The sequence below is a fragment of the Manis javanica genome, chromosome 8 (genome assembly GCF_040802235.1).
Source record: "Manis javanica isolate MJ-LG chromosome 8, MJ_LKY, whole genome shotgun sequence".
NCBI lineage: Eukaryota > Metazoa > Chordata > Mammalia > Pholidota > Manidae > Manis > Manis javanica.
The window spans coordinates 13,111,771-13,135,738 of record NC_133163.1 but is presented as its reverse complement, the minus strand read 5'-3'; the positions used below and the strand labels follow the sequence as shown (position 1 = coordinate 13,135,738).

At 40.6% G+C, this 23,968-nt stretch overlaps 1 protein-coding gene across 9 annotated transcripts in view; it reads right to left on the bottom strand.

Annotated features, from left to right (window-relative positions):
• The window catches only part of TTC7B (tetratricopeptide repeat domain 7B), a 227,149-nt gene that overhangs the window by 168,089 nt on the left and 35,092 nt on the right, over window positions 1-23,968 (bottom strand). For 8 of the 9 annotated variants that reach the window (XM_073241981.1, XM_036991605.2, XM_073241983.1 and 5 more), the window contains one exon: window positions 4,949-5,079. In XM_073241981.1, coding sequence (XP_073098082.1) covers window positions 4,949-5,079 — 131 coding nt within the window. Of the gene's footprint in view, window positions 1-4,948; window positions 5,080-16,720; window positions 16,854-23,968 lie in introns of those variants that run through there. The other variant, XM_017664022.3, reaches the window with a different exon arrangement.

Sequence of the window (23,968 nt, the reverse complement as noted above, 5' to 3'; positions counted from 1 at the left end):
ATAAATATATGGAAAATAGTTTAGAACTTCTTAAACTTTTAAAATAGAGAGCTTTAAATATTTCAGCTTTATGAATAAATATAATAAGAAAGATAATCAGATTCACCTATATGTAGATTTAAAGTTTATGAGCAACTTAAAAATGGAAAATTACTGATTGGGAAAACATTCAGAACAAATATGATAAACAGTTAACATATTCATACACATAACCAAATTATAAGAAGAAATACTACATCCAAAAATTATAAACAAACCAAAAAGAAATGTAGCAAGGTTAAACATAAAGTTACCATATGACTCAGTAATTCCACTTCTAGGTATTTACCCGAGAAAAATGAAAATATCAGTCTACAAAAAATCTCGTATATGAATATTTATAGTAACATTATTGTAATAGCCAAAAACTGGAAACAACTCTTAAATGATAAAATGATGAATGGATAAACACCATGTGGTATAGGCATACAATGGCACACTGTTGCCAATAAAAAGAAATGAAGTGTTGATACATGGCTGCTGTCACATGAATGAATCTCAAGAACATTATCCTAAGCCAAAGAAGCCAGGCATAAAAGATGGCATATTGTATGGTTCTGTTTATATGAAATACCCAGAATATACAAACCTATAGAGACGGGGGATATGGCAGGTAGCTCAGGAATGACTGCTAATGGGCACAGGGTTTCTTTCGGGGTGACAAAAATGTTCTGGAATTAAATATTGGTGATGGTTGCACAACTCTGTGAATATATTAAAAGCCACTGAATTGTCTAATTCAATGGGGAAACTGAATACACTTTAAATGGGTGAACTATAGAATATGTGAATTACTTCTCAATAATGTAACTTGTTTAAAAAACAAAAGAAATACAACTAGTAAGCAAATAAATTAAAAAAAATTTTCACCTGACTGATAGTCTGAGAAATGACAATTAAAACTGCAAGATACCATTTTCACCAAACAAATGAGGAAATTCACTTTTACACAAAAGCAACTCTGTCAAGACTGCAAAACAACTATTACCCTTTTGTACTGCCAAAGGTACAAGATGCTAGTATGACTTGTAGAAAGCAATTGGACACACAATTGTACACGCAATGTATACTAACAAGAATGCTAAAAATATCCCCACTTCTGGGACTTTCCCTTAGGAAACAATGCAAAACAAGGGAAGAAGTGACCTGAAGGAAGCTGGCATCACATGATTATATATAACTACAGCTCAGACCCAACAATAAATTAATCATATCACAGAGGCCATCCACTTGATGAAATATTATATAGCCATGAAAACACTCAGAAGTTTTGACAAAATGTTGAATGAAAAAAGACAGATATGAACCCTTTAGTGCTATAAAATTATAAGGGCAAAGACTGACCAGGAATATTGAAAATTAAAACAAGCTATGTTTCTTTTCTGGTTTCTAGACTTTTCTAACTCACTTTTAAGAGTGTTGCAATTTCCTATCCCCATTAGTTAGAGAGCAGGCTCAGAGTCAGAACACATGTCCTGGCCAGTTAGCCTCTTACCATTTCTTTAAGGAAGTAATTCACTCAGATATATTATATTAAGCTATGAACTGTAACCTGCTGCTTTGGCTCAAGTGACATGGTAGGAATTGGAAAGGGGAAAGAAAGGAAGAATCTGTCTTGTTCATATTGTCTCACATTTTAAAGCCAAACAACTCAGACCTCATCAGCAACACTGAGTACTTTTCCTAGGACATCTGATTTGAACTCAAGACACTCAGTAACCTTAATCTAATCCAGCTCTCAATCCAACACCTCAGCTGTGTCACTGCAAGTTCTTCCTGGAGGGAGGATGTAATAAACTCAAGGCACACCCATGCTGACCAGCAAACAGCTCCTTGACGAACAGGAAATATGGGTTCGGCCCTGCAGTATTTGACAATCAGTCGTTTCTTCTCAAAACTTTAGCACTAAAGTTTCCCATAAAAAGTCTATGGATGTCCCATAATTTAGCATTAACTTCTTTTCTAAAATAGGGTGTAAAGAAATGAACTGTCAGCAGAAGGTAAAGTTCCACCCTGGCACTGCGTCTGCTCAAGAAAGCCATAACCAGCTGGTTGGCTGATGCATGCAAAGGACAGAGACAGGATGACTTCATTTGCCAAAAGCAGGGCTCATATTATGATGTTCAAGGATGAAGTCATCTTTATTTCTATCGTTGCACCACTAGAAACTCCTTGAGGGACAAATAACTTGATTTACTGTTGGCATAAAGCCACCCTCTGAAGATAAACTAATCAAGGCCAACCCTTGTCATTTCTAATTCTATTGGCTCTAATTAAATTTATTTGATTAAATTTTTATGTGCACAATATTAGAGGCATCTTTTTTTCCCCTTCTGAGACAAACTATCAGAGAAAATTAGATGTCTCTGTATAACCCTAATAAAGCAAGGACAACAGTAAACAACTATTAATGGACACAGCTTTCAAGTTTTCAAATTTTCCTTGGCCCTGATTTCATGTTTGGAACAATAACACATAGAAAGCTCCTGTCATACTGGGCGGAAGACACTGATGGCTTACTGGTTCTCTGGCCCCGACAAGCCAGGCAATATTAGCCGCACCATGAAAATGGAAAGCGGAAGTACACAGAAACAAATGATTGGGCCAAGGTCAAACAGTCAGGAGTGAACAGAAGTCCAGAGACCAGATATGATATCAGGACTCCAAGCAAGAATTAGCTTCTGCACAACAAAGGAAAAACCAAATCCTCCTGAAAAAATTATTCCATAAACATTCCCCTAAAACTTCTTTAACATTTTTAATAAAACAGTATGTTTATAATATTCCAGATTCGAATCTAAATACCTGAAATCATCTGACAGTGGGAAGATTCCACTGCCAGGTGACACAGGTATAGATAATGACAACAAAACTAACATTTACTGTATGCTGGCCATGGATTAGGAAGAGCAGGTGTTAAACCATGTTATCCTTACAATGGCCTTATAGGAATTATTATTGCCATTTTTGCCGATGAGGATCTTGAGGTGGCACAGAGAGGTTGAGTAACTCGCCTTAAGTCCCACAGCTAAAAGGTGGCAAGCACAGGATCCCTGCACTGGCAGGTGCTTTATTGATGTGCTCTGCTGCCTCCCACAGCTTAAGTTAGCTGCCTCGGGGGAAGCCAAGGTCAGCCCCTTTTCTGAAGAGTCACTGCCCTTCAGGAAGGAAACAAACCTAACATCATTGAACGTACCTGCTATTAGTGAAATTCAGAGAATGGGGTTGCCCCAGGAACATGATTTGGTGGTTCCAGATGATGAAAAAACATGTACCATGACACTCCAGTGTCCTCAAAAGTTCTCCCCAAGTTTTATGCTTGCTAATGAATGAAGTTAAGAGTCAACACTAATAAATAAAATGCTAAGAGGTCCTGGCCACCAGAAATTTCTCCACTGTAGAATGGCTGGTAAACAAGGGGGTAACCTGCTGCCTCTGCCCAGGAGAACAAGTACAAGAATGGAGTGTGGGGGATCTTCTACTTATAAGGGCTGCCTGCCTATCTAGAAAAACAAAGCCCTATTTCTCTAAGCTTGTATCTAAGCTTTTATTTCTATTTCTCTAACATGACTGTTCCCAATTTAGCATAATTCTTAGAAGTCATTTAAGTTCAAAATTTAAAAAAAAAGAAGCCAAGCAGGTATCTTCTGCACAGCACCCATTATCCTGCCTCATAAAAACCCTCAAACATCCACCAGGCCCAGTGGTTACTTAAGGAAGGTCATTTTCCCCTGGACTTCTCATCAAACAACAGATAATTTCTTAAGCACATGCAACAGTTAAAACTGTTTGGTTCATTCAGTCTCTCTCATTGCTAACATCTCAGCTTGCTGGATCTGGGGAGGCCCAAAGCAGTTTCCCGTAACAGAAAAGTCATCCTGGAAACCAGAGCCAGAAATGTGGAAGTCATCTATATGCCCTCAGATCGAACCCCAAGCAGAGACCGCCCCCACATGCTAGGAAGAGCTATGGCTCACGTGGTCAAATACTTCCTGAACATTTTCTGTGTAAGGGTGTGGGAAACCACAGCCTGGGGTACTGAGGTGAGTGAGCCCTGGACTTGGTGTCAGAAGGGTTGAAATCTAATCCTAGATTGGCCCTAAATTCCTGTATGTTCTCCCTTTGGGGCCTCCATTTTCTTCTCAAAAATCTAACATCTTATGGTCGCTGTTTTCCCAAAACACCGTATGAGTCTCCCGGACAGTCTAAAGAACTCAATGGAGGATAGACGGTGACAAATGAACACAACAAGTACGTCCAGACCTGCCCGTTCCCACATCATGAAAGACACACGGAACAGACGAACCTTTTCACTTCCAAGCAGCAGAAAACAGCCCCAACGTGACGGGGCTGGACAACAGCTGGAGTGGAAGGTGCAAAATAAGGGTCCTAAGTGGCCTCCAGCTTCCTGTGCCTGAGCTCAGGATCCCTTGCTCGCTTGCTTTCTCTGGTTTCATTGTCATACCAAAGGCAAAGCCCTGACTGCTCAGAGAGCACCATCCCAGATGGGCTCCGGGCACACAACCTGATCCAAGCAGGTCAGTGACAGTCCCTAGCAGACCTTTTCATAACCATAGAGCTAAAGCCTCCCAAACCCAGATGCACATCACGTTAGAATACTGTCCATGCAAGTGCAAAGGAAGGGCAAGAGTGATTAGCCACCTACAGGGCATACTGTCGTTTCCTCTCTCAGGATGTTAAAATGTGTCCTAAACACTGACATATATCTATTTTCACAAAGTGCCATGATCACCACCATCTTCTCCTTGGCATTAAAGAATATAAGTAAAGCTCTGAGCCCAGAGGCAGGCAGGTTGAAGGTTTTCCAGAGGCTGACCCCACTTCTCTATGATCTGATTGGCAATTTTTAAAGATGATCAACTAGAACAAACACATGGTCCTCACTTACCTTTTCTATCTCTTGGAGGTACAGGAGTGCAATGTCCCCGGCTTTCTCATAGCACATAATGACTTCCTGTTCCCGGGCCGCATGAAGATCACTGGTAGAAGAGGAAATAGGCAACTTCTCTAAACAGAGTCCTAAAAAACAAAATCAAACGTACAAAAACCAGGTGAGTTGTTTCTCATGGGGCTTACTTTTTTAATATTGCTCTAGAGGGCCAGAAAATGGTCCCAGGACATCACAAGCTGTCAGAGCTCAGCAGACTCTCTGCCCTCTGCCTTCTCTCATTAGGGACAAAATGGAACACCACAATGGAGCTCCAAAAAGAATATCCAGAAGTTACAGGTGAAAGATGCCCCTAAATATACAGAGAGTACCATCTGACTTCAATACCCAGGTTGAGAACTTGATTAGGTGCTTCACCATGATCCCATTGAGACCTAACAGAACTTTCCGTTCAAATGTGTCCCAAGATCTTTACAATAAGTAAAGACAGGCTCATAGCACAAACACTAAGCACAGAGCATCTTCTTGCCTTGAAATGTACACTTAACCAACTGAACATTAAAAAAAAAATGGAAAGGCTTTCAGGAATCTCAGTGGTTTCATATCTAAGAAATCTTTGCCTAATCCAAGGTTACAAAGGCTTTCTACGATCAGTTTTAAAATAATTTTTGTATATGTTGCAAGGTATGAAGTCTACCTCTTTGCAAATAGATATCCAAATGTTCCAGTACTGCTTAGCGAAGATTTTCCTTTCTCCACTGAATTGCCTTTACACTTCTGTGAAAAATCAGATGGGCATAAACATGTGATTCTATTTCTGGATTCTCTATTCTGTTGCAATGACCTGTTTGTCTACATTTATGCCAACATTCCCCGTCTTGACTAAAGAGCCCCCTGTATCTTTATATATCGTGAAAGTGGTGTTAGTGTTCCAATCTTGTTCTTACTTTTCACTTTTTTGGCTATTTAGTCCATAGCATAAAATGTGCTTGTACATTTCTAAAAGTTGGCTGGGATTTTTATTGAGATTATGTTGAACTACAGATCAATTTGGGGAAAACTGGCATCTTAACAATATTGAGTTTCCTGACCCATGAACAAAGTATGTCCCTTCAGTCATGCAGGTCCTTAACATCTCTCAGTAAGGGTTTGTAGTTTTCAGTGTACACGCCTTGCAAACCTTTTCTCAGATTTACCCTTAAGCATTTCATATGTATTATGCTGTTGTAAATAGTAGTTTCAATTTCAGTTTCCTTTTGTTCAATGCCAGTATAAAGAAATACAATAGATTTTTGAGTACTGATCTTCTGTTCTGCAACCTTGCTAAATTCACCTATCAGTTCTGCTACTGTGCTTTGCCGATTCCATCAGAATTTACACAGACTACCATGCTGTTTGCAAATTAAAACTGTTTTACTTCTTCCTTTTCAATCTGGATGCCTTTTATTTCTATTTATTGCCTCATTGCCTTACTGAATTAAGAACCTCCAGTACAATGTTGAATAGAAGTGGTGAGAGCAGACATCCTTATCTCATTCCTGATCTTAGGGAGAAAGTATTAGTCTTTCACTATTAAGTTGGATGTGAACTGCAAGTTTTTCACAATGTTCTTTATTAGGCTGAGGAAAATCCCTTCTTTACCAACTTTACTACAAGTGTATATCAAGAATGGATGCTGGGTTTTCTCAAGTCCCTTTTCTGTGTCCATTATGAGAATCACATGGCTTTTTCTTTCAGTTTTTTTGATCTCATGAATTACATTGATTTTCAAATGTTAAACCAAACTTATTTACTGAGATAAACCCCACTGACCATGATGTATTATCTTTTTTTTACACTGTAAGTTCGGATTCATTAAAATTTTGCTTGGAACATTTTTTATCTATGTTCATGAGGATTATTTGTCTGTAGTTCCCTTGTAATGTTTCTGGCTGGTTTCAGTACAAAGGTAAAATGACTTAAAAAGTAGTCCCTCCTCTTCAATTTCCTGGAAGAGTTTGTATAGAATTGTTATTATTTGTTCTTAAATGTTTGGTACAATTTACATGAAGCCATATGGACCTGGAGATTTCTTTGTGGAAAGCTTTTTAACTATAAATGCAATTTCTTTGATATAGAGTTGTTCATATTATCTCTTTCATCCTATGTGAACTTAAGCAGTTTTTATCTTTCAGGTAGTTTGTCCAGTTCTTCTGAGTTGTCGAATTTATTGGTGCCATGTTATTTATAATATTCCCGAATCCTTTTAATATCTGTAGAATCTCTGGTGAAGGCAATTCTGATATGGGCAATTCATGTCCTCTCTTTTTATCCTGAATAGTCTGGCTAATGGTTTATCAGTTTTATTGAAATTCTCAACAAAGATCTTTTGATTTCACTTATTTTGGTTTTGCTGGTTTTTCTCTACTGTCTTTCTGTTTTCTATTTCATTTATTTCTGCTCGATCTTTATTATTTCCTTTCTTCTGTGTACACTGGATTTATTTACTCTTCCTTTTCTAGTTTCTTAAGATGGAAGCTAAAGTACAAATCTGAGACTTTTTATCTTTTCTAATATAGGAATTTGTTTATAAAAATTCTTCCTAAGTTCTGCTTTACCAGTATCCTACTAATTTTGATATGTCATGTTTTCATTCAGTTCACAATACTTCCTAATTTAACTTTTTATTACTTCTTAGAAATGTGCTATTTAACTTCAAAATACCTGGGGATTTTCCAAAGATCTTTCTGTTATTGATTTCTAAATTAATTCCATTATGGTCTGTACAGTAAAGACTAAACAGGTTTGGGACATTCAAATACTACACATTCTAAACAAAGGACTGGCCCTTGAGCAGTTCCTGGCAGGTAACCTCTAAGACCTTGGAATATCCTACCTGATAAGAATGTCTTTACACATCTGGGCCTGGGTTAGATTTTGTGAAATCTATGATAGTTAGATTTACAGTGTAATTTATGGTAGACTCCTTGGGCCATACTATATTAGTTTGACCAGTTAGAAACTGAATAATTAAAGCCAGTTCCACGTCTATATAACTGACCCCTAATAAAAACCCTAGACACCAAGGCTGAAGTGAGCTTCCCTGATTAGCAATACTAGGTAAGTGGTGGCCGACATCACTGCTGAGAAAATTAAGTTTATATGGCCCCACCAGGAGGCCACTAACGCTTCAGTCTGGTTTCTCCTGGACCCTGCCCTAAGTGCCTTTTGACTTCACTAATTTTAATCTATAGCTGTTTGTTGTAATAAACGGTAGCCATAAGTATAACAGCTTTTCTGAGCTCTGTGGGTCTTTCTAGTGAATCCCTGACATGAGGATTGTCGTGGGAATCCCTGACGCAGGTCAGAGAACATACTTTTAAACCCTTCTAGTTTGTTGAAACTTGCTTCTGGCCCAGAATATGGTCAATCTTAGTAAATGTTCCATTACACTTGAAGGGAATGTGTATTCTGTTGTTGCATGGAGTGTCATAAAAAAGTCAATTAAGTCAAATTGGTAGAATTGGTAGATCGTGTTGTTCTAGAGTTTTACATCCTTACTTACCATCAGCCTACTTGTTCTGTCACTTAGTGAAACAGGTACTGGAGTCTCCGAGCTGAACTGTTGGTGGTCACTTTAGGGTTAACTTAAAAGCAGTCTATTTCAAATGATATTATACCACCTCACATATAATGTAACACCTTTACAACTGTATACTTCCATTTCTCTTTCCAATCTTTGCTCTTATTATATACATTTTATTTTTACATAGGATATAAATCCCACCCTACATGGTTATTATTTTTATTGAAATGGTTTATTACCTTTTCAAGACATTTAAACAATAAGGAACAACCCACATAGTCACGAATACAGTCATTATTTCCAGTGCCCTTCATTCCTAGATTCATATTTCCTTCTGGTATCATTTTCCACCTACCTAAAGGGATTCTTTTAACAGTTCTTGTAAGGCAATTCACCTGGTGATGATTTCTTTCAGCCATGGTAGGTTTGTAAAAGGCTTTATCTGGCCTTCATTTCTGAAAGATATTTTTATTGAGTATGCAATTCAAGGCTGACAGTTTGCTTTTATCCCCCTAGTACTCTAAAGGGACTGCTCCCCTGTATTCTCACTTGTATGGTTTCTGACAATAAATCTGCCATCACCCTTGTTTGTTCATATGCATGTGATTGTCTTTTCTTCTGGCGGCTTTTAAGATTTTCTCACTGTCACTGATGGTGAGCAGTTTGGATTGCTTTGGTTTAGTTTTCTTCATGTTTCTTGTGCCTGGGCTTCACTGAGCTTCCTGGACCTGAAGGCTTATAGTTTCCATAAAATTTGAAAGAAGGTCAGTGATAATTTCTTCAAAAAAATGTTACGTTTCCCCCTTCTTAGTGGACTCTCATTACACATATATTAGGCCACTTGAAGTTATTGCACAGCTTACTTATACTCTTTCCAGTTAAAAAAACATTTTTTTCTGTTTCATTTTAGGTAGTTTCTATTGCTATGTCTTCAAGTTCACTAATCTTTTCTTCATTGTCTAGCCTGCCATTAATCACATCCAGTGTATTTTTCATCTGACCTTGTAATTTTCATCTCTAGAAATTTGATTTAGGTCTATTTTTATCTTCCATATCTCTACTAAACCTTTTAAACAGAAGGAATATACTTGCAGTAACTGTTCTAATATCCCTTCAGGACTAGATGCTCAATATTCATTCCCTTTCCACTGAGAGTCCAAGTTGTTTATTCAGTTGCAAGAAAGTCACTTAGCAGCCTCTCCAGTGTGAACTTGTTACAACCTCTTAAAATTTTATTTGGAGGAGACCACAAGTTAAGCTGAACAAATTCAGTAGGATTACTAGTCAAGTTTATTTATATAAAGCACTTAACAAATATTTGCTGTTATTACTATTAAAATATTACTATCATAACAAACTGTTGTATACTCAAAAAAAAAGAAAAAAGAACAAATTCACCATTTGGTAGAACAACTCCAGAGCAACTCAAAAGCAAGCACTTGACTGGAGCTCCCTAAATGTACTTTAAGTGTTCACTTGTGCAAAGTTTAAGTCACCAGAAAACAACAAAAAGAGATAAACAGTTTCATAATCTGCCTTCTGCTTGTATGAGAAGCAACCAAATAATGTGCAAGTTGATACTGGGGATTTAATATAAAGAAAACACATTTTCCAGAGCCCGTCAAAGGGCCGGGTAAACAAAGGGGTCTATTCTTTGGCACTGTGTATGCACCACTGCAGGCTGCACTGACCACTAATGCTCAGGAAGATGACAAAGGCCCTCAGGGGCCTGCCAAGCCCACTGAATGAAAGAAAAGCCACATCTAGTTCAACACTGTTAGTCTATCATCTGTGTTGTGAGTTTGAAGTCCTTGAAATCCAGTCATCCCGGGTTACAATTCATGGCCAGGAGAGACTGGTGTTTCCTGTGGGTTTGTGTTCTAATTGGGAAAACATGTGGACACCCAAGGTCTGGTCTGGCAAATGGGTCCCCAGCATGGAGTCTATTCTTGGGTAGGAGGCCCTTCATGGTAAATATTGTTCCTTTCCTTCTACCAAATGCTATGACATTCATTCCGTGTGCCACTGGGCACATCTTGGGGCAACAGCAGAGTCTTGATTTACCACAGTGAATTTGTGGCTATGCAGCTCAGTTCCAGAATATATATTTCTCTGTCTGTGGGTAAAACTGCAGTATTTCCAGAATTTCTCGCCTGACCTTACTACATCTCCGTATCAATAGGTGTTTCCAAGGGGTAGACGGAAGTGGTCCATATCACCCATATCAGCAGGTGACTGCAAGGGTGAGAGGAGCGAGGGTATATCTGGACCAGAGAGGTTTGGAGGGGGGGGGGCCTTTTTACAGCTGAGTTGCAAGAGACACCGGTGAGCAGAAGTGGACGACTGCTTCTAGGCAATAAGTGGGTTTCTCCCACTTTATTTCTCCCTTTGACTGATTTTGGCTACAAAGGTAATTTGCCCTGGGCTGGGAACTTATTTTTTCCCCCAAGTACACTGTCAAAAGCTGATTACAGGACCTCTGGACTGGACTATAAATTTTCAAGTGTCTGGGATCAGATCAGCGCTGTCTGAGAAGCAGAATCCTGAGGTCACAGCCCAAATTGGCCCCCGTTAACAAGTCAGATGACACCTTGTCAGTTTGGAAAGCTATCATCAATAATGTTTTTAGTTACTTTCCTTTTCCCAGAGAAATGCATGATAAAAAAAAGTGAAAAATGGACCTGACAAATAGCTGGTGTGGCAGCAATACCTAATGAACACCTCAGTAAGATCTGAATCTTCAAATCAAAGCTGTGCAAAGAGCAGAAAGTAGGTGCTCCATGACCAATCACCAAGGCCAACTTTAAAGCATGGGTGAAAAAAGTTGCTGATCACATGCTGTGAACTAAAGAATACAGAGTAGGTACTGGATCCCAAGTTTGTCTCCCTGCCACACAGAGGGAATTCTCAAAAACAGACTCACTTCTAAAAGGTCCTTTCTATGAAGAGTAACACATTTTAATAAATTAATGATAATAAAATCATTTAGATTACACTTGATTGCTTTGAAAGCTCTTCCATGTGCTTTAGCCTGTTTGGTCCTGTTGAATGGCACTACCTCTCCCAATCATGTGGAAAAAGAAACACAGTCTCAGAAGAGGTAAATTACTTGCCTAAGGTCTGTGCAGAGGCCAGAACTAGAAATTATAAGGGAACCCAGTAGCTAGGGTAAATGGTCCTGCACTAGGAAATATTCTAAGAGGAGAAACAAGGACTGCTGAGTCTGATGCACGTTGGAGTGTCGAAAGCAAAGGTGCTATACAGAAACACCAAGAGACCAGGGGGACATCACATCTGGGGGTGGCAGGATACTACACAGCTGAGGAGCAGGCTAAGGACCTGGGCACTTTCAAAAGATCAAATGCACCCACCTCTGAATTGCTCTATTTAGGTGTGACTTACAAAATATAAAATAGCAAACAGGACTCTCCACCCTTTATTTCCCTCTACATGGAGGTCTCATCATCCCTTAAAGGGAGTTCCATTTCATTTCCCCAATTGCAACATATCCTTGGAGGAAGTGGAGAGCTACACATCTCATTGTCGAAAACGTCCGTGATCATGGAGGGGTTAACACCCCAAATTCTTTCGGGATTGTCTAAACTTGAGATCCCTCAGCTAGAAGCCTATCTGGATATGTAAGACTGAACACTTTCAATAATAATAAAGGTTCATGTACCAAGACCCCACTCAGGACCCAGCAAGATACCTGGGTTTTGACATGCACAATTTATAATCCCCACAGCCACCCTACAAAGAGGGTGTTAACAGTACCTTACAGATAAGACTGAATTTAGGGCTCTACAGCTAGTAAATGATAAAGCCATTTGACCCCTGGTCTATCCGACTACACAATATCCTGTCTCACTGAGCTGCTGAGAGCCTACTCAGTGTCTGATAAGAGCAATGGCCATAAAACTGAGTTTCGAATTATAAAGGAATAGAAATCAAAGCCGAGAGCCCTGGGGCACTGATCTTCCCTCTGACCAAGAGCTTCACACACCTAGGCAATTTCCCCGATCCCCAGGCCTCCCTCTTCTTGTCTGTGTCACCAAGGGTTGAACTACTGGGACACCATCCTGAGCTGCACAACTTTAGGAGACCAACAGCCAAAACAAATACTTTGACTTTTTAAATCACATTAAAATGAACAAGGAATTAATTTCTTATGAAGTTATGCAACATGGTAGAAGCTGTAAAATATAATTATATGAACTGTGTATTACAACATTGGCACTGATTTCTCATTTATCTTAACCACATCTCTGGAAGCCAGTCCTGCAACAGGTACACACTGATGCTTTGCTGTAACCTGACCCACGGGGGAGTTTACAACTGGAAATGCCAGAAAACCTTTATTATAAAACCATGTCTGTGATAATCCAGCCCTCTGATATGGACTTCAAAGACAGTAAGACAATTTCCAGGGGTCTCAATTTCCAAGGCTGACAAGAAACTCAAGAAAAGAGATGCAAGATCCTCAAAGCAGAATCCTGGCAAAGGCGGCCCCAGAAGGCTGGTCCTAGTTGTCACCTCCAGAATGGTGGGGCTCCCACAGGTGTCAGATGTCAACTTACTGGGAGGACAAGCCCCTACACAGGGTGCAGCGAGGAGAGAGGCAATGGGAACCACCAAACGCTGGGGTGGAGGGTGGGGGTGCTGGCCGAGGTCTCCTGTGAGGTCCCTGTCAATCCACAGCATCTATGATTTTCAGTAGCCTCTGGGCTGGGAGCCATGGTCCGCCCCTTCTGGATGCTTTTGGAAAGGCTGTCTTCCTCAAAATTTTACAACTTGATTATTTCAAAAAAGTCAACAAATGACAAGCACCTGTTAATAAAGGTCTTAAATAATAAAGGAAAAGAGAAGAAAATGCTGTCTTCCTTTCAGGGTCAACATATTCCTTTTGGAAGGTGTGCACCTACACACACACACACACCACTCATAAGAGAAGAGACCCTGAATTAGACATTCACCTGCTAAAGCTGATGCTCTCTCAATGTCCCTTCCATAAAGCTGTGAGCAAATAAGATGCTAATTCAACCTGAAACACTCCCTAAATGAGAGTTTGCAATCCAAATTTATGTTCTTTAAGTCTCTATTTAGTAATATAATAGTAATAACAAGGAGTAGTGAGTTCCAGCTATAGGCCGGCCACCTTTCTCACATAATTCATCCAACCTTCACAAGCACTTTAGGAGGGAGGATTTGCTCTCACCCCCATTTTAGAGATGAGGGAATTGGGGCTCTGGAGGGTTAAGTCACTCACACAACTAGTAAGCAGCAGAGCTACGATTCCACCCCAGGAACCCTGACTCTGAGTTCTTGCTCTTAGCCTTTACATTACACTCTCCCACGTCTCTGATTTATCTGTCTTTATATGTAAGGCAGGACTATGCGGTGGCTAAGAATGTGGTCTCAGGAGCCACACTTGCTGGTTTCTAATCCACAGATGACTTTACATGTACAAAATGCTAAGTGCTAGAACAGTACTAGGCACAGTTAGTACTCAAAAAATAGTAACCATCATGATCATTCTTTACATCACTATTATCTTTAGGTAACAGCAGGCTGGAAGGTCTCCAAGTGGGGGGCATTTTATTCACTATATTATTTTTCTATGTATTTTAATAACAGCTCTACTGAGATATTATTCACATACCACAAAATTCACCTGTTTAACATGTACTGTTCAGTGGCTTTAGTGTATTCACATAGTTGTGGAACTATCACAACTAATTCCAGAATATTTTCATCACCCCAAAAAGAAACCCCATGTCCATTAGCATTTCTCCCCATTCCACTGGCAACCACTAATCAATCCACTTTCCATTTCATGTAAATGGGATCATACAATATGTGACCTTTTGCATCTAGCTTCTTTTACTCAGCACAATGTTTTCAAAGGTTACATCTATTATAGCAAGCATAGAACTTCATTCTTTCTCTCTTTAAACTGAGGTGAAATTCACATAAAATAAAATTATCCACTCTTTAACAATGCAGTGTCACTATATTGTACAACATGCATCTCTATCTAGTTTCAAACACTCCATTCCTTTTCATTGCTGAATAATATTCCATTGCATAACACATTTTATTTATCCATTCATCAGTTGAACGTTTTGGGTTGTATATACTTTTTGGATATCATGAAGAATATTTCTATGAATATTCATGTACTGGTTTTTGCATGACGCACAGTTTCAATTCTCTTGGATATACACCTAGAATAGAATTGGTAAATCATGTGGTAATCCTGTATTATATTATTTTTAATCTTTGTTCTAAAAATCACATCTACTATCTAACTGCCAAACTTCCGAGTAAAACATTAAGAAGTGAAAATACATGGGCTTTTCAATAAACAGACATGCAATCACATCTTTGCCTCTCTATTTACTAGTTCTGTTACTTTGAGCAAGTTGCTCAACAGCTCGGACTCATGGCTTCCTCATCAGGAAAATTAGAATAACAGCACCCACTCCAAGTGATTATTATGAGGCTTATAGTCTGAGTCAGGCATACAGTAAAGTAAGTACTTAATAAATATTAACTAATTATCAACATTACCTTTCCTGGGGGCCATGACAAGCCTCATCAATTTTTTTGAATGTCATCTCAAAAATACAGAAAAACATGGATAAGAAGATAACAATCACTCATATTCCTCCCACTCAGAATTAAATACAGTTAACATTTGGGCACAGACCCTTTGCCTTAATAATTCATGATGCCATGTAAACTTTGGTCTTGGCTCTAGTTTCTCTCTAAAGGATAATGGACTCATTGCCCTACGGGCTGCCTACAGTGCAAGATTGCCTGGCTGACCCACCTATAGCTGGGAGTGAGCTGCGTGAACAGGTGCACCTGGCCTTTCCTCATGCCAAGTCTCACTGAGCACCAACTGTGTGCTGGTGAGCTGGGCTTCACAGAATACTTGAGAAGCTCTGCCTCTAGTGGAATAGAGGAGAAAGACACTGTCAAAACAATGTATAAAGTGCAGTGCCTGAGACAGACATGGTACACAGAAGAACTAAGACCAAGCACCTCAAGGGACCTTCACCTAAGGCTCCAGCCCCAAAACTTTCTTTGGTCTGAGTGTCTTTTTGCTTCCACAGAGAGAACTAATAAGGGGCCTATTAACACAACCAACATTAAATATGAATATGGGTCATGGCAATAAAAGGGCTCTTACTCTTCTTACACCATCTAAATATAAACAGGAAGCTTCAACCAGCAACCTGAGAAGAGTGGCTACATGCAAAGCAGCATCCAGCCTCCCGCCACTCACAGAATTGCTGAATCTAGATGGGAAGAGGCCTGAAGATCAGTCTGAGACACACAGCGGTGGGAGGCTTGCCCAGCAGTTCCTCCCACTCTCACACCCCTGCCCCACATTTTCTGGGTTTGGCCCATTGGCAAAAGGAAGCACTCAGCAGAGATTCCCCTGGCTCTGCCTCCACCACCCTATTCCCTCCCTCGGGGAGCTGTCTTTAAAACTACTTTCTTTCTGAACCCAGAGAGATCTCAAGTCTTCAAAAAAATGAAAAGCAGCTTTCCAGAAAAAAAAAAAAAAGGATTCCATATCTTCTCTTCTTCTGCAGATGAGGAAATTTAAGCTCAGAGAGTTCCTGACTTGACCAAGGTCATACAGAGGGCATTGTTAGCGCCAACTCTGAGCCCTAATCCAATGAGCTAACTACCTGAGCAGGTCCACACAGCCCCCAACAGACTGGCAAAGGTTTCTGCCAAAGAAGCACTGTCAGTGGTTACTTGTCTGTGCTGAAGCTCCAGGAGGCCTAGAAGTCACAGTCATCAGCAAATACCCCATTCATAAAGGTCAGAATCAGACTGTCACTTCAAGGCTTGAACATTAATCTACCAAGAATAATCCAGGAAAATTCTCCATGGGCTTCTACAGTCCTTATTACTAAGATATTTTGGTTCATAAAAAAAGGAGGAATGTTAACCCCCCTACCAGAATACATATTTGCAAATCCTTCCTCTGTTGTAGTGATCCATGCACTGAATGTTTAATGTATTAAACATTGTCAATTCCGGAAGGGTCTGCAAAATGTGCTCGCGGAGAATAAAGGCACGTTAATAGCAACTGTCTCTGGCCTAGGCACAGCCCAGGCCCATGCATAAAGCCTGGGAAAGCGCGGCTTTCTAGAAACGTCCCAGGAGTCCTTAAGAGGCTCGCTGACCTTAGGTTAATGACGATGGCTGGCAAGTTTGCCCTTCCCCGATCCCTGACCTCGCGTGGAATCTCGGAATGACCCAAATTTCCGGCCTCCGGGGCACAGACCCACCCCGTAGGAGCGCGCCGGACGCGCGGGGCGTCGAGGAGGCTCGGCGCATGCGCGCCCACGGGCCCCAGGCAGGACGCGGCTTCTGCGCCCCCTGGTGGCAGCGTCCGGTAGCTGCGGGGAGCCTAGAGTCCCAGTTGGTGCCGCCCAGCACAGAGCCTGGGGCACTCGGCTGCTCAGAGGCCTTCGTGGAATTCCGGCTCAGCAACGTGCCCTCAGTACTAAAGAACCATACGCTTACGTAAGCATCCCGAGTGCTGTCTATGCTGTTCTGGGAGAAGGAAGTTTTCCTTCTGTAACATCCACACTGGCTCTGGGCACCGCTCAACACAAACAAGGCACCCAGTGTCGACACAGCCTCTGAGTCCGGCTGCGGCAGTCTCTGTACTGGGAGTTCCTACACAAACGATGTGCCAGCCAGCCTGTGGGGCCAGCACTTGGCAGCAGAAGAGAAAAAGGGCCAGGGATACGGAACAGGGGATAGCCCTCCACTCCTCTTCTTAAATGGTGACTCAACCCGTTTCTAATCCACAGGCTGGTTGTCAAGATTAAGGGCATTAGGGGACAAGTGCTTAGAATGGTGTTTAAAAGGAAGTATTTTTAATGCTGTAATAATCATTAATAATTTACTATTATTATTTTAGAACCCGGCACAGAGTAGACATTCAACAAATCGAGTTCCTCTCTCCCTGCCTTAGGAGGCTGTGCTGTGCCCTGCAGGGCACTGCGGGCCGCTGTCTGGTTGACGGGTCAAGGCCCCGGGCTGGGAGGCTGAGCCAGAGCCCACCACAGCTTCCTGCTCCTCTTCACCAGCCTCAGTGCAACAGCAAACCGGGAGCGCCAGCTCTGACACCCTCCTTCTCCACAGAACAGTCTGTGCTCTGCTCCCGCCCCCAGAGAGCTCCGAGCTTTCCAAATATGGATGCTTTTTTCATTCCCAAAGCATCGGGAACATTTGGGGGAAGAAAAGGAACACCAGACACGGTTTGGAAATGACAGCAGCCAAGTGATAGGTGGTGGCAGGACAAGCACTGTGTGAGGAGTCAGGAGGTCTGGCTTTATTATCCATCAGGAGTCCAGACCAGGTGATATTCCTTACCTGGCCAGCTTTTTATAAATCTAGCCTCAAGGAGATCCTAGAAGTTAAGGACCCAAATCCTAAGAGTGAAAAATACAGCAGCCAGCACACAATGCAAGGGAGAAAACTGCACTAATAAGGAAGCCCAAATAGTCATTTGCTTTCAAAGAAAATGAGCCGTGGGAGATGGGCTCTTCAGAGCCAAACCACCTGAGAGATGGTCTGCAAATTGGGATAGTTCAACTGAGTGTGGCTGGGGTACAGGAGGAATTAGAGACAAGACTATTTTCTATCAGGGCCCAAACAAAATCTATTTTCATCTAAAATGGGGAGGATTTCAGAATACACTGAAAACACTGCGCTTTTGCCTAAGTGACTTGTATGTCCCTCAGGGGGTGTTTATCTCCAATGGTGAGCCCCTGGATGCCAGGGGAAATGTTTAAAGAACCATTCCAAATGCAGGGACACAAAGCAGACAGCTTAGATATGACACAGCCTCAGAGCACATCCCAGAGTCAGCACTTACATATTTGGTTGAATGAATTAATTAATCATATGATCTAGTTTGAGAGAGGCTGTGACAGATGTGAAATAATTAAAAACTGAATGCCAGTTTGGATGATACCACCTATAAACAGAGACGGACTCTGAGAGGGGAGAGATTGAAGTGGACAACAGCCAGAGAGGTTGTCACTGAGGTGTCGCCTAGAGTGGACTCCTCATGGGGAAAAGGAGAAGACTCCAAGTTGGGGGGAGAAGACAAGCAGAGGTGGGGAATGGGCCTGGTAGGGGCGAGGGCAGGTGGGTGGGCGGGCCGCAGGCAGCCTGGAGCAGAGTGAGGCTAGGACAGAGCAGGACCTGGCGCCAGCCTGACAAGACCAGGATACAGCCTCCAGAATCGGGAGAAAAGTTCAGCCATGCCTAGACCTGAGGACTCATTGGGAGCCCAGCTTCAGCAGTAAGGGGAAAGATGACGTCTGCAGGGGGATAGGGGTGGCCCACTCTTGGTCCCCTCAGGGTGGAGTTTTCCATGGCATATTGAACCTCAAACGGACTCATCCTGACACTCAGTCCTCTGTCTACTTACTGACTTCACCATACTTTACGAATATAAATCTGCCACAAATGTACAAATGCTCAGGTGTTTTAGGCCTTATAAACCCCAGGAAAAAGCTCTGTGTCATCCACGTCCCTCCTCTGCCTCATTATCCTCAAGCCCTCGCCAGCACTCTGCCTACGACAGTACCCGCCTCTTACCTGCTGGGGCTTACTTCTCGCCTTCCCCACTCTCTGTGGGACTCTTGAGTTAGCTTCAGTCACTCCTGGGTTGTCACTAAATCTACACACGGTCAGTTCCTGAATCCTAAGCAACAAACCGATGGCCTGGAGACTCTTATGCTGAGCAGCAGCAGCCCAACAATTAGAATAGATCCCTGCACAGCACTCCCTTGTGGTCACAGAGGTATCACCATGTTCAGCTGAAACCCAGTACCCACCTGGCCCACCTCCAGCCAGGGAAAATCGGCTCCTCCTGCAATCCTTACCTGGCTCCACATCGTTACTTGCCCACTTAGCTGGGCAAAAAAACCTTGATTCCTCCCTCAACCACCTTCCCATTCCAACTCCCCAACACATACCAACTCCATGGTCTGCTACAATCCAAGCTTTTACACATAGATCTGTCAGGATCTATTTGGACAAAGGAATCCCTCCAGCTCGTTCAAATAAAGGAGACTGAATGTATGGAATTGTCTACATAGAGGATGAAACAGGTGAAAAACCAAACAGATGGTACCACATCCCAGAATCCCACAGCAGCAGGCCTCTAACATCTCTAGGGCTGGAGAGGACAGAAGAGAAGCAGCCCAGAAGCTGGGGCTGCTGGGTAGGAGATGGAACCCAGCAATCTCCCTTGCGGCAGCCAAAACCACACAGGGAAGGTTTATCTGACTGCAGCTGGAGCAACTGAACAGATGAAACTGCTGTCAAGGGTGCCACCTGGGGCAGAAAGACAGAAAAATGCCTGCTTCTCTCTCCTCTTGTCCTCCAGTTTCCTGCCGATGCTTCCTGTTGGCCCAACCCAGGCAGAAACCAACTGAAGAGGACACCTCGGAAACAGCCTGCAGAAGTCAGGCCCCCTGAAATGCAGAACAACAGAGGGGAAGGGCCCAAAGCTAGCTCACCTCCCAACCAGTCTCCTTCCCCATAATCTTTAATTCCTTCCAATCGATGTTCCCTTTGTGCCAGAAAGATCTTTCTTGCTTATAAACTTAAGTCATTCCTCCTGCTTATAACATGACCATGGTTGGCAGTTGCCTGGCAAGAAAAAACAGAACTCGTCCCTAGGCTGATTTTGTAAATCAGTTGCAAATATAGGAAGTGCTGCTTCCCTTGACTACAACATGTACTGAGTTTATAACATGGGGTGAGCTATTACTCAAGGTATTACTGCAGAAGGAAACAGAGGCTATTCCTCCAAGTCATCCACCCTGAAACTGCTAACTAGCTAAAGATCACTCCTTTCTGATTAGGGTTGTTTGCCATGATTGAGAGGCTCAGGGATTCAATGACAAGATGCCACGTAGAAGAAAGTGGAGAACAAGTAAAGGCTATTGGAATCTGTTAAAATAACAGAGTGACAAGAGATTGAATCGGTAATCAAAAAATGTCCTACAAAGAAAAATCCCAGGCTCAGATGGCTTACTGGTGAAATTTACCAAATGTTCAAAGGATTAACACCAATCATTCACACACTTGTCCAAAAAGTAGAAGGAATACTTCAAATTTCACTGTATGAGACCAGTATTACTTTGGTACCAAAACCAAAGACATCACAAGAAAATGACACCAATATCCATTATGAATATAAATGTACAAATCCTCTACAAAATATTAGTGCACCAAACCCAGCAACATATAAAAAGGATTATAGATCATAACCAAGCAGGATTTATCCCAAGAATGCAGGGCTGGTTTGATATATGAAAATCAATGTAATAAACATTTTAAAAGAATAAAGCACAAAAATTACATGAGTATCTCAGAAAAAGCATTTGACAAAATCTAACAGTCTTTCATGAAACAAACATTTAACAAACTAGAAATAGAGGAAAACTTCTTCAACCTGATAAAGGCCATCTACAAAAAAATCACTGCTAACATCATACTTAATGGCAAAAGACTAAAAGCTTTCCCCTAAAGAGAAAGATCTCTGCTCTGCTCATTTCTGCTCATCATTGTACTGGAAGTTGTAGCCAATGCAATTAGGCAGCAAAACAAAATAAAAGGTTCCAAGTTAGAGGGGAAGAAGTGAAACTATCCTATTTACAGATGACATGATCTGATACATACAAAGTCCTAAGTAAGAGCTAATAAATGAGTTCAGCAAGGTGATAGCATAAAAAATCAATATACAAAAATCAGTTGTATTTTCTATACTCTAGCAACAAACAACCTGAAATGGGATTAAGAAAATAATTCCAATGATGGTAGCACCGAAAAGAATAAAATACTTAGGAATAAATTTAACAAAGGGAATGTGAGGCTTGTATACTGAAAACTACAAAACATTTTTGAAAGAAATTAAAGAGGACATACCATGTTCATGGAGTGGGAGACTTATTATCATTAAGATGGCAATACTCCCCAAATTGATCTACAGATTCAACAGAATCGTTATCAAACCAGCAAGCTTTTTTCTTTTTATGCAGTAATTAACCATTTGATCCTAAAATTTATATAGAAATGTAAGGGATCCAGAAAGACCAAAACAATCTTGGAAAAGAACAAAGTTGGAAGACTCACATTTCCCCACATCAAAACTTACTATAAAACTACAGTAATAAACACGGTGTGGCAGTGACATAAGGACAGACATGCAAATCAATGGAATAGGATTAAGAATTCAGAAATAAATACTTACACTAAGTTCAATCGATTTCAACAAAAATGTCAAGACAATTCCATCAGGGGGAGGGAGGGATAACTGTCTTTTCAATAAATGGTGCTAGAATAAGTGGATAGCCACATGCAAAAGAATAATGCTGTACCCTTACTTCATACCATGTACAAAAAACTCAAAGTAGATTATACACCTAAATGTAAGAGTTAAAACCATAAAATTCTTAGAAGAAAACATAGGAGTAAATCTTTGTGCCCTTGATTAGGAAATGGTTTCTTAGATAGAACACCAAATGCAGAACAATGACAAAAGAAAAAAAACTGAACTTAATAAATTTAAGATTTTGTGTTTCAAAGAACACCATCAGAAAATAAAAAGACAACCCACAGAATGGGAGAAAATATTTTAAAACAATGTATCTGTAACAGGATTTGTATCAAGAATAAGTGAAGAACTATTACAACTCAATAATATAAAGACAAATAACCCAATTAAAAAATGGGCATGAGATATGAAGAGACATTTCTCCAAAGATGTATACAAATGGACAATAAGCATATGAAAAAATGGCCATTATCATTATTCATTAGGAAAACACAAAAGCCATAATGAGAGGCCACTTTAAACACATTAGGATGGTTGTAATCAAAAAGACAGATAATAAAGAGTTGACAAGAATGTGGAGAAACAGGAACCTTCAGAGTAGTGCAGCTGCCTCAGAAAACAGTTTGCAGTTCCTTAAAAAGTTAGAGTTATCACGTGACCCAGTAACCCTACTTCTAAGTATATACCCAAGAGAAATGAAAACATATATCCAGCCCAACTCTTGTACACAAATGCTCACAGCAGCGTTATTGATAATGGCCAAAAAGGGGAAACAACCCCATGTCCATCAAGCGATCTGTGGATTAACAAAATGTGGTGCATCTATACAATGAATATCATTCATCCATAAAAAGGAATGAAGCACTGATTCATCCTGTAACATGAATGAACCTTGAAAATAGTATGGTAAGTGAAAGCCAGACACAAAACATCGCATATTATATGATTCTATTTATATAAAATGTCTAGAATAGGCAAATCTATAGGGACAAAAGTAGATTAGTGGTTGATTAGGGCTGGGAAGAGGGGCATTAATTAGGTAATTGGAAGTGACTTTTAATGAGACCAGCTTTCTTTCTGGGTTGATGAAAATATTCTAAAATTGTGGTGATAGCTGTACAACTCTGAAAAATCACTGAATTGCACACTTTAAAATGTACTTTATGGAATGTGATTTATATCTCAATAAAAGTTTTTTGAGAAGTTATACAGCATCTATGTAATACGAAAACCTGAAAAACACAGATGTGCCACAGGCAACTGGTTCAAAAACAACTGTAAGGCACACCACTGTGCACTTATTTAAAACTGTTTTCAAAAATATTTAATGACACTGGAAAAATAATTGTACACATGCACATATATGCCATGGTGAAAAAAGCAGAATATAAAATAGCACATATAGAATAATTTTAACTGTGTATAAAATATTATAAAATATATATTATATATCATATAAAATATGTAAGTACCTATAATTTATATTTTTTATATTTGTAAATTTTATATAGTTGAAGATCTTTAATAGTGGTTAACTAGTTCAGTGGCAATATGGTGACTGATTTTATTTTCTGCTTTACATTTTTCTTTACTTTCCAAATAGCCTACACTTGATACACAACTGAAAAATAAAAGTTCACTTTCAGATCAAAGAGATTCTATTCAGTGTTGGCCAGAATGAGGTGGCTGGCCCCACACACTGCTGCCAGGGAGATACAAACGTACAGCCATTCTGCAGGCAGTCTGACAATACGTCTCTTTGGACCCAGAAACTCCACTTCTGGAAATCTCTCCTGGAGAAATCATTAGGAACAAGCCCAAAGACCAGGCTGAGAAGGCGTTTGTCTTATGCGTAACAGTAAAAAGCTGAAAACAACCTACAGGTCCAAAAATAGAGGCTTTTTAGTGAAACATATTATAGCTTATCCACACAATGAAACGCTGTGCAGCTGCTGAAATGCTGCAGAAATGCATCTATTGTCATAGGAATTCCTTATGATATGTAGTGAAGCAAAAAAAGCAGATCATAAAAGCAGTGTGTATGGTATAATCTTGTTTTTAT